Here is an 11,011-nt window from a genome sequence, read left to right as displayed (position 1 = left end):
AATTAGGAATAGTAATGGTTTGGTTTGGTTAAACCCCACAAACCAAACCAAACCAAACCAAACAGTAATGACACATATAAGCTTTTCTGGAAGCTAATAACGTAATTGACAACCGGCAACAAGGTTTTCTCAAGGACTTATCTACAGTGACCCAACTTCTGGAGGCGATTCAGTACTTTGCCGCTGCCATTGATAACCAGTGTCAAATAGATGTTATGTTTTTTAGATTTTGAAAGAGCACTTGACCGTATCTCACACACAATGTTGTTGTTCAAACTGAAGAATATCTGTAAATACAATTTACTGTTGGGGGCGGGGGACTACAGGCGTACTTATCGTTTCGATCTCAATCCATAACAATCGACAATGTGTGTTCGAGCCCAGCTTTGGCAAGCTCCGGTATCTCGCAAGAATTAGTGCTTGGGCCACTGTGCTTTTAGTATTTATAAATTACATTGTTAAATAGATTCCTGCTAAAATCAAGCTGTTTGCCGTCGACTGTGTACACATCATGAAATATGAACTCCTTGTGGCCAGCGTTTTTTTTTTTTTTTTTTTAAATATGCCTTAGCTAAAACTCAAGATTGCTGTTCAACGTGGCAGATGAGTATTAATACCGAAGAAACTCTTTAAATGGCTATAACCCGGAAGCATTAAGTTTTTCCTCTTAATGCTTAAGAAGTTCGCCCTCTGTTCGTCGTGAACAGCTACAAGTGCTTGGAATTCACAATAACCTCTGATCTACAGTGGAACAAACAATTCTAATGTTCAAAAAAAGGCTTTGAAAAAAGTTAGCTATTAAGATGGCCTCGCCGCTATTCCCCGCAGGAAATTAAGCAAGCACGCAAAACCTTTATTCGATTTGCATTATAATACGCCTCAGATGTGTGCGATCGCTTTACTAAAGAAAAAAAATCTCGAAAATTTTCAAAGAACGTCAGTACGATTTATTTATAATTTTTACTGTCGGCGGACATCCCCTACCATGTTACTTAATAAGGCAAATTTGAAGTCTTTGTAGCTCAGGAGATACCGGGAGTGAATTACGTACACGTATATGATCGTTCACAATAACTTAGGAATTCACAGGAGAAGTACGTTGAGCTCGTCGCTGGTTGTTCAACATCATCTTACTACTCCTTAACACTGAAGGAGTTCTCATGCCGCACTGAGACATATAAAACTTTTTTTTTTCCCGCGGACCATACGGGAATGAAATATTCTCAACGGAAATTATTTTATAATACACCGATTTCTTGTAAACGTAATAACGGCCGCTATTCTAGCGCAGTCATTGAAATCGTATTGGACGCCCTAGATTTTGAGGAAAAGCTAAAGGGGAAAGTAAGAATTAGATAAACTTATCTAAAGTACTTTTCGGGAAAACGACGAGCTGCCACACAGTTCTATCTTAATAAAGATAGCTTGATTAATGTCTTTAAACTGGATTATGGACAGTCAGGTAATATAGTAAGCGCCAATGCATATGACGATAAAGTCTCATGAGATCACCACCGTGATGGCTACGATCAAAATAGATATACTGATGAACAAAGAAAACAATGAGAAATGAAAAACACAGCAATGAACAGAGCTCTAGGTCTGCAGCAGCTACACGAGGAGCATTGTGTTGGCTGCAATCACGGAGCAGACGAAGGTAGCGACCTTGATCAGGATTCCAATCATGAGCTGTGCAAAAAAACAAAATGAAAATAACAGACAGGAATTAAGAACCAAGCGAATAGCCATAGCTTTTGACGCCAATATACGTGGCGTCGGGCAAGGAGGTTTTGGCGCACAAGAAGAACCGCAGAAATTGAATATGTCATTCACCTGATGGAAACATACGGACACACGGACTCCATCACTTTTTTACTGCGGTGCTCTTAATAATCGACGCATTCTCTTATATCTAGGCTTGCTACGCACTGACCTTCTTCATAAGAGAAGATGAGCCAAAAGCTACCGAGGCTAGCTGTCACATCATGGTTCCAATTGCAGTTATCCAAGAATCTTTGCTGTCAACAGGATATGCGCGGTTCTGTTTTCATTTCCCTGCGACACCTTCGGCTCCCGCTCGTAGTGTGTTATCTTTCCCAACGGCTTCAAGTTCTACCTGCCTCGGATCGTCGAGTATACACATCCCTGCACTCTCTCTAAGGATGATAGAGAAAAATGAGCCTTTATGGCAACTCCAGATGTGTTTTTAATTACAGGTATGTGTAGGGCCACCAGGTGTTGCATTAAACAAACCGAACGATGGATGAAGGATGTTATGAAGACTCATACATATTTTCGAGCTTGTGATGGCCTCTCCGTTCCCTCATTGCCTTCTTTCTTTGGGGCGGAGGGGGGGGGGGGGGTACCGGCTAATATTTCGTGCTCAATCTTTTATTTATCATCGCGCTCTTAAAAGCGGGGCCGGAAAGCAGCGCTAATTTTAATCCAGTTTTAACGCAACAACTTTAAAGGCCCCATTATGCACAAGAGCCGGCATTGTTAGACGTTATGAGCGAATTATTACGGGTCATGACCTTGGCAGGTGGCTGTTGGCTGACGACATGGCCGGGTACCGATTCGTGAAAGCACACTCCACATTGACACAATATTGGCATCATGCCGGCGGTGCACTGGTCCTATGGTCTGGGATCCAGCGGTCAAGTGTGAAACTTACATCTCGCCTTCCCGTCTCAAAGAAGCGGCAGCAGTTAGCAGCTTCCGCCAACTCAGAAAGGTCCCGTGTTCTCGTGACGTACAAATCTCACTGACCAGTCAGTGGCCTGTCATGCCAAACGGCATGTATACCGTCTGTATGCCAGAGCAATGCTCGTGGCGCTTCGCTCACGTCGCCAATGCCAACGGCTAATTTTCCTCAAAAAGATACCTTTCCCGCTATTGCGTTAAAGCCCCACAAGGTGACCCTACGAGTGCTTATCATTAAGAAAAGCGAGAAACGGATGCAAACTCACGAGTTGCGCGCTGCGTACGTTGCCGTGTAGGCGCAGGAAGATGAGCGATGGCCGCGTGTAAGGCATGAGCAGCACGTAGCGGGACTGCATCACGACGGGCAGCGCGAAATACAGAGGGTGGCGTTCGAACTTCTCCGCCTGCGAATACGCGCAAGAAACGTGAGCGCTGACAAAAGGTGAGCCTCACCGCTATAATAATCCCGGTTCCTTTTGCAAAACCTACAGCATTTTCCAAGACTTCTTTTCAGCACCCCGTCGTATAGCTTGTTATGCTCCTGCAGCGTTCTGAACGTAGCTTTTAAAGGGTAACAAGAACTGTTCCTTCCTCGTCAGAATGATAGCATTTCCATAGATGTTACGAAGATCGCTTCTCAGCCTTTCGCCTAAGATCAAAGTGTAGATGTTACAGGAAGTTAACTACAGGGTTCAAACTTTAAACGTTTCTCAAAGGCTGTGTGTGCCACAATTTTCCCGAGTGATGGCACTGTGCTTGTGAGATGCTGGGGCGTTTGCGACCACGAACAAACGCAGTCTTTTTGCGGCAATCGATCTCTTAGGCCTGAGCCGTTGGAGACGCGCTTGGCAAAATTGCGGTTTCATTATTTCAACCGATGTAAGGATACAGACAACGGTGAAAAAGAGGTGATCTAACCGACCTACGAGGAGCCGCCAAACTGTTATGTACCGTGCGGCCGCCAGAGGTAGTACCGGCGTAAGGGTACTGCCTGTTTCTCGTCGGTCGTTCTTCTCGCTCTACTATGAGCACACATATCAAAGACCTTTGATTTAGATGCATATACATGACGTCTGCTTGCTTGAAACGTCTTCTATTTGTTCATGAGGGCGTCTCTATAGCACGACCTACACTGCGAGCAATACTTTAACTCGAGATCACATGTAACTTCAAAACACTACGCATAGAAGACGAGAACAAGATGAATTACCGCGATTTAATTCTTTTCTATGTGATGTTTTGAACCTGCATTACTCGTTACAAAAATGAAACCCAGCTGCAGAGACTTACGTCTCAGGCGTACTGTCTGGATTGTCGATCCATTCAAGACAGCAAAACAAAGCACGAGCTGGCCCACTCACGTGGTCTGCGCTCCGCTTAGAAATAATAAACAAAAGCTCCCCGCTGAAACACATTACGCTATTACATGCACACCGATGGTGATTATTCCCCGTCATCTTTAGTGCATGTAGCTGTTTCAGAGTTGTAAGATATTTCCTCATTTACCATCACACAGTCAGCAAACATTCAACTGCGCCGTGACGGAGATGGGTGAAATTCGCCCGTGGTAAGCGAGATAATGAATCAGCGTCAAAGGTTCACAAACAAGAAATATTATACAGCAGAGACGACACAAAGATATTATGTTTACCTCAAGCTAACACATTCAATGTGTTCTGAAAACCAGTGCAATATATGTAGTGCAATACTTCACAGAGGAATGAGTGGTTTGATGATTACTGCAGATGGTAAATTTACAACACTGCGTTAATATCGCGGGAGCAGAACAAAACAGCACAATTTTTTGCAGGCAGCTCATTTTTGTCCAAAGAATATCACGGCAGCACAATTGCCAAAATAGCCAATTTTTGTGTGTCCTTTCTCACCAGAAAAACCAGGCTCCTGACGAGTTTTGGGTCGATGTCCGTGGTGTCTAGTTCAGCGACCACCGCTGTGGTAGCGAGCAGCGCTATCAGACACCATTCAGGCCGCAATTCGGGCCTGATGCTGTCCGCCAGCGCAGTCTCCAGAAGCCACGAGGAAGCACCGGAATGCTGCGTAATAACATAAGTCAACGTAGGTTCACGTATCACAGTTCACAGTTTTTGCGCGCACACATGCTCGTAATTTAGTGATTAATCATATTGGTACCGTACTTTTTTTTTTCGGTATATGACACACAACATTGTTTTGTGATTCACTAAAATTGATTGGCTGACTTTTACCAGCTAAACAAACGGTTAGCAATGGTTAAAAGGGGTTAACCAAGTTTGACGAGGGATACGTCTCTTTGTTTTGCTGATACTACTTGTTCTGCTGAGACCATGGAGCGCCTATCCCATAATCACTCCCTTTACTGAAAACTTTTCACCTTTCTAAGCCAAACTTCATTAATGATGGTGAAGTAGTTAGTTTTGTGGTCATGCACCAGCTGTCGTCATGCCACAACACATTGGACGAGACTTGTCGCTAGATAGGCTAAGCGCCACTTTGACCTTGGCTCAGCTGAAAGGTCACAACGACGGAACCAAGCGATCCTCAGGTATGTGCCCGGAGGAGTAGAGCTATTGCTCAAAGATAATCCTTACCAAGCCCGAAACAGCCGTCAGGAGAAAACATTTCTTTGTTGCCTTTCTAACGACAAATTACCGTACCCTAGGGAATAAAGGTCTCCATTACGCTGAAAAATTGTTCTGGGAGTGTGTGTAATGCCTGTCTACGATCACATTCCTTGTTTACCTTACGTAATAGCAAGTAATCCCGGATTTAAGCTCTAAAAGTTTTGGCCTGAGACAAGTGCTACCACCACAGGGCTCTCCTTTTCGGTTATACAAGCACATAACTTTTCAGGGAAACATTTGTACCCGCTAAACAAGCAGCTCAGTACGCACAGTCAGCCAATACCACTTAATACCTGTCCACTTCTGTTACATGCGTTCCTCTTAAAATCTACTGTTTCTCCTGGCACACACACGACGCGTAAAATGAGTTTTATTTCTCGGCTGCAAACGGCGAATGCAATTCTTTATCTGGCGCTCCCGTTTTAGCCCATCCTCTGTACCGGACAGGCTGTCTTCATATACACAGAGTATTTGCTGTTGCACCTGCTAATCACATAATCTAAAGTGACGAGCCAAACAAATTCTGCACATCACTTGCGAGGCGCGCTTAACTAGTTAGTGAGCGCCACATTGCTTCTTGTTGTGCCTGGCCAAAGCCGCCCAGAAATTCAGCCGGACGCCAAACTTCTTCGGCGAACGCCTCCTTCACAAGCTCTGGATACTTCTCTGCAAAGCACCAGTGCACTGGAGGCGAGCCGTACCAAAGGGAGAGAGGCGACGTGTTTCAACATGAGCTGAGCATCCAGACAGCACGGCGCCGCGTGGCCCTGACGGTGAACCCCTTCTCGCCCCGCGGCATATTTGAAGCGAGACCGCAGCAAGCTCTCCCATTGGCCCTGCGAAAGTGCTGCCGTCGGATTGGACCATTTTGAGCGTCAACGGTTCTCGGCGACGGAGCCTCAAGTGCTTCCGTTCGAGACTCCGAGTGTGAGTTCGTCACTAGCGTCCATCGGGAGCAGTTCGCCCCCTGACAGTGCGGACGCGGCGGAATCTCCCCGGCCGTCCCTTCGCGAGAACAGTCGCGTATGGCTATGTTAGCTTTCGGCCCCAGAGCCGATCTTGTTGTGTAAATACCTGTAAATAGTGTATAAAGCCTTTTCTTCATCTCACCAACGCCGACTCGGATTCATCGCTACCGCCCAGGGAGCTGACAGCTCTCGTTCACGAAACGGGTGACGAGCGCTGCGTTACCAACTCCTTGGCACAACCCTGTTGACGGTGGGCTACTGTGTGATAACCCCACCGGCACAACATTGGTGGCAGCGGTGGGATCAACTGGCACGACATTCTGTAGGCCAGGTTCCAGCCTCTACTAGCAAAACAGATTTTTATATTTTATTTGACTCGAAGTATATGGATTCGAGTGATAGCCATGTTTACCATGTCTCTACTATCTTTTTTACACTGTCTCTTCTCGTGTATCTCCGCCCTCTCCGCTTCTTTGTTTTTGTTCGCTTCACTCGCTCCCCTGAGATGCCTGGCTGTCGGTCGTCGATTTAGCTGAAAAACACAGCTCCCATCGCTGAACTGAGTGCCCGTTATATTCAGAGCTCGGTGTGCCTTCTTCAATGAAGTATTGCCATCTTTCAATTTTAGTTGGATTTTCTTTCAGGTTGAATCATTGGCCTTGACAGAGGTGCGTGCAATAGTTATGGACATATCTGCACATTGAAGTGAGGACACCCATATGAATGAAGCATGGAGCTTTATGTCCTGTAGCTGTGCTTGCCTGCCCTATTAATCGTGTAGTAATGTGCGCACCTTGGCTACCAGCTGCAGGGCGCTTCCTCCTAGCCGCACCAGTACCAGGTCCCAGGGCAAGCAGCGCAGAACCAGCCGCCAGCTGATGGCGCTGTCGGTCAGCATGGGATTGTCCAACGCCCGCGGGAAGCCAACCGCCACCATAGCTCACAACGAGGACATCGTGGTCGAGTCGACGCTGTGAGACCGCATGCTGTTATGTTAGTTGCTTTGCTATGCTTTTCAAGAGTGAGCATAGAAAACACCACACACAAGAATGCGGTGTATGTTTTCAAATTTTGCGTTTCTCTAAACACAAAGCATGCTCTTCATCGGTCTCTTCGGCACGCCGACTTTTCAAGGCCTCATTCCGACGTGCCTTCGCGTTCCGGCGCGCTACTGTTGCGGAGTTCCCTCTGAGCACCCAAGTACGCACTAAATTAATTTGAATTTCCAATGACGCGGAGCGCGCTACTGTTGCGGAGTTCCCTCCGAGCACCCAAGTACGCACTAAATTAATTTGAATTTCGGATGACGAGGACTAGATTTTTCAGATTCTTATCAGTAGCACGTCCCCCGGATACGAAAAGAAAATCATCCACAAATATACAATAGTGTGATACGCACTTGCGTTGCTATGCAGTATTGGTTGTGCATTTCGTTTTTACTTTGATTGTCTTCCGCTTGCACCTTTGAATACATTTCTTCTCGGGCAAAGGAAAAATGGCTGAGATGTAACCGTGCTGAACTTAGCCTGGCAAAGGGAAAGGATCGTTTTACCTGGTTTTGATTTGGTTAGGCTTAGGTTTAGACAAGGCCAGAGTTGGTTTTAAAGCGATTAAATTGCCGAGACTTTGGAGTCAAGTACGCTTTGAACTACAAGGTGGAACACGCGAGGCTGTATTCCCCATCAAAGCTCAAGGTCAAAGGTACAAGATCAAGATCAAAGGCCAAGCGGTGGTACTCCAAAGGTGGCATACATGGTTAAGCTATACAGCCACACCGTCACCTCTGGATCGTTTAAGTTCAAACAGCTTGGTGATACATACTGTAGTGAATCTTTCACTGCACTGCATTACTCTATCACACACGGATACTAAACACCCACAAAGGTCAGGCAACACGGGAAGTGGTTAAGGCTTTCGATAGAATTGTATCATACAAGCGAATTGTATCAGCAAACCAACTGTTTTACTGCGCGATAAGGAGATGCATTTTCTCAAGAATGCTCGAGGGATGTGCGCATGTCTGTGTGGCTTTTAGTTATGTGTTATGGTACATTTGCTTTCGTTCCCTTGCTTGTTCTATTGTATATAAAAGTTTCAGCGAATGAAACCCTTAGCAGTGAGTTAGCGCTTGTCCGTTGTTTTCCTTTCTCTTGTCGATCGGCTTTGACGCGTTTATATTATGAATCGCTACCAATTGGCCCAAATTAACGTTCTACTAAGTGTCCAGTGAGGTTGGGGCGCTTTCCATAGATCCAAACACCATATCACCAGCCTGACAACACCCAGTTCAGTTCAGTCGTTCAGTCGTGTCCGACTCTTCGTGACCCTATGGACCATTTCACGCCACGCAATTAATGGTATTGTGACTGGCCATAGGGTTTTCTTGGCAGGAAATACTGGAGTGGGTTGCCATTACCTTCTCCAGTGAATCACATTTTGTCAGAACTCTCTGCCGTGACCTGTCTATCTTGGGTGGCCCTACACAGCAGAGCTCACGACTTCATCGAGTTTCGCAAGCCCCTCCGCCACGACAAGGCAGTGATCCATGAAGGGGTGACAACACCCACAGCAGGGCAAATGTCTCTCCCACGGCCCTCCAATTAACCCGGCCCAGTGCCAGCTGCATCTATTTAATCGCCGATAATTTCCTTCACAAAATAATTTTCAGCCGCCCTCGCTACGCATGCATCTTCTTATAATCCAATCATCCATAGCGCACAAAGCATATCTTACCTTCCCATTACATAACCTGCCCATTTCTTCTTCGCGATTTCGACTACAACTTGCATTTTTTTATTGACACACTTTTCTCGCTTTCTGTATGTTACCTTAATCATGCACACTATTTATTCTCTCCCAGGCACAATAACATCCAATACTCAGTAGTGACCCGTATTTAGGTAGCCTTTTATTATTCACATCATCAGTTTTAGTCAACCCTGAATCGTCAGGCCAACGCACAAGGACTGGTGGCGTGCAGTAGGAAAACAACAAAAAGAAAGAAAGCAGGGATGTGGTGCCGCACTTCAGTTTCGAAGGCCTTTTTTTTTTTTTTTCATTGCCGGAACACTGCAAGCCTAAGCATAAGTTTTACTATAAACAACATTTGCTAGGTCTTTGAAGGAAGGTTAGTTGCTTCGACGACTGTTTTGAGCATCGAAACGAAAAATTTCTCCAAGAATTGAGCAGGGTGAAGGAAGTGATCTGTTTACTCGTGCTAACCTCTCGTCCCAGCTGATAGAGTATAAGCCTTTAACTCTGGCTTCGAAACTGGACTGGTAACCTACGCTATCGCGTATATATCGCGGCCATCTTTTAGCTCTAAAACGAATGTGCCGAGAGCAGATCCAGGGTTACTTCTGAGCAACCGAAAAAATATACATATTGTTTACTTTTCAGCGAGAGTACTTAGTGACGGAAATATAAAGGGATAATGTATATATAGGAATATATGATTAGTCCAAGGCAATGGGTATTTTCTAGAGGCAAACGTACCCCAAGCAACGGCCTGTATCAATTGCAAGCGAAAGGCCGATTCCAAACAGCATCAGGAGGCCCACGATCTCCTTTGCACTGCAGGAGAGATTAAAGTGCATCACGTAAGTGAGATAAAACCATACATTGGGTTAACCATTGTAATCTTTCATGGCAACACTTTAAGTCATTCCCGACTGAGATTCGCCTATTTCTCCGAGGTTGCGCTCGTATTTTTTTCTGCCCATTGACTCCTATGTTGTTAAATTGAAACTGCTGAACATGTTTTAGAGGCATACCACTTAGAAAGCTCCTAGATGCAATGCCTTAGGAGTTTGCAATTGATTGTTACTTGAAAGGTTGTATTAGGCACAGATCGACAAAGGTCACTGTCAGAGGGCCAATGATAGCATGAAATTACCTCGGATAAAGCCAAAACTTTGGCATAGATGTTTTGTTTTGTTTCGTTTTTATTATGGTGTTTAATACCCTCATATGACTGAAACTTTGAGGGTTGCCGTAGTAGAGGGCGCTGGGTAATTTGAGCTTCATAGTTGTGTGTGATGGAATGATAAAGCAACATAACATTGAAGCAACAGAATTTATCATTGAATATATTTCCAGTTGCACCACAACGCACTAGAAAAAAAAATGCCGGAAAAGAAAAGTCCAAGGAAAGGTCCGAAGGCTTCCTGATCAAAACGGCAGACCGTCATTTTATGTGCAAGGCCGCAATGCTTTAAATCCTCTACAATTATATTCTCCTCCTGGATAGCTTGATGTATTTCCTTCACTAAGAGTCTCGGAATGTGTTTATATGACTCGTGAAGCTGATCCGTTTTCTTTCGCTTCAATCTTTGGTCACTGCCAAATATTTACCACTCTCTTCACGTGGTCCCTACTCTACGGAAGCTAGACTCTTCAAAGCGCTGCTTTTTAGTATGGTAATGTCGAAGTATTCTGAGCGCTTTAGTGGGTGCATAATAAACTCAGAACTGTCGTAAACGCATGTAAACATGTGTTGATTGAGGTTTGATGAGTGATGACAACATTCGCTAACAGAAGTGCTGAAACCGGCTGCGAACGCTGCTCCTTAGAAACACATACGTGATTGGACGTTGCCGTTCCCATTTTTCCTTGATGACCTCATGCATGGCAAAGGCGTAATCTTCAGTATGACTGACGTCCCTGAAATATAAGATATATGCCATTCATGAATACACTATTGTGATTTTCAACAAGGTC

General features: G+C 45.1%; 1 protein-coding gene and 1 long non-coding RNA gene across 2 annotated transcripts; both read right to left on the bottom strand.

Annotated features, from left to right (window-relative positions):
* Nucleotides 1–1,576: 1,576 nt before the first annotated feature.
* LOC146202224 (solute carrier family 13 member 2-like) lies at nt 1,577–7,191 on the bottom strand. The gene is made up of 4 exons (XM_084584270.1): nt 7,086–7,191; nt 4,590–4,757; nt 2,970–3,107; nt 1,577–1,689 (listed from the first exon to the last, which is right to left on the bottom strand). The coding sequence occupies exons 1-4, from the start codon at nt 7,188–7,190 to the stop codon at nt 1,612–1,614; spliced, it is 489 nt and encodes a 162-aa protein (XP_084440396.1). The 5' UTR covers nt 7,191; the 3' UTR covers nt 1,577–1,611.
* Nucleotides 7,192–7,221: 30 nt separating this feature from the next.
* On the bottom strand, nt 7,222–10,957 carry LOC146202223 (uncharacterized). Its single transcript, XR_014702060.1, has 3 exons — nt 10,874–10,957; nt 9,788–9,865; nt 7,222–7,263 (listed from the first exon to the last, which is right to left on the bottom strand). It is a non-coding gene; the product is annotated as an uncharacterized LOC146202223 (long non-coding RNA).
* Nucleotides 10,958–11,011: the final 54 nt, after the last annotated feature.

The sequence above is a fragment of the Amblyomma maculatum genome, chromosome 1, assembly GCF_055883805.1.
Source record: "Amblyomma maculatum isolate TAMU_Amacu chromosome 1, ASM5588380v1, whole genome shotgun sequence".
Classification (NCBI taxonomy): domain Eukaryota; kingdom Metazoa; phylum Arthropoda; class Arachnida; order Ixodida; family Ixodidae; genus Amblyomma; species Amblyomma maculatum.
This window is presented reverse-complemented; position numbering and strand designations above follow the sequence as displayed.

Coding starts and splice junctions, on each gene's coding strand:
- LOC146202224 (XM_084584270.1), bottom strand. CDS start 7,190: ATGCTGACCGACAGCGCCATCAGCTGGCGGCTGGTTCTGCGCTGCTTG. Junction 4,758..7,085: donor CCCTGCAGCTGGTAGCCAAG/GTGCGCACATTA, acceptor GTTATTACGCAG/CATTCCGGTGCTTCCTCGTG. Junction 3,108..4,589: donor TCAGGAGCCTGGTTTTTCTG/GTGAGAAAGGAC, acceptor GCGTATTCGCAG/GCGGAGAAGTTCGAACGCCA.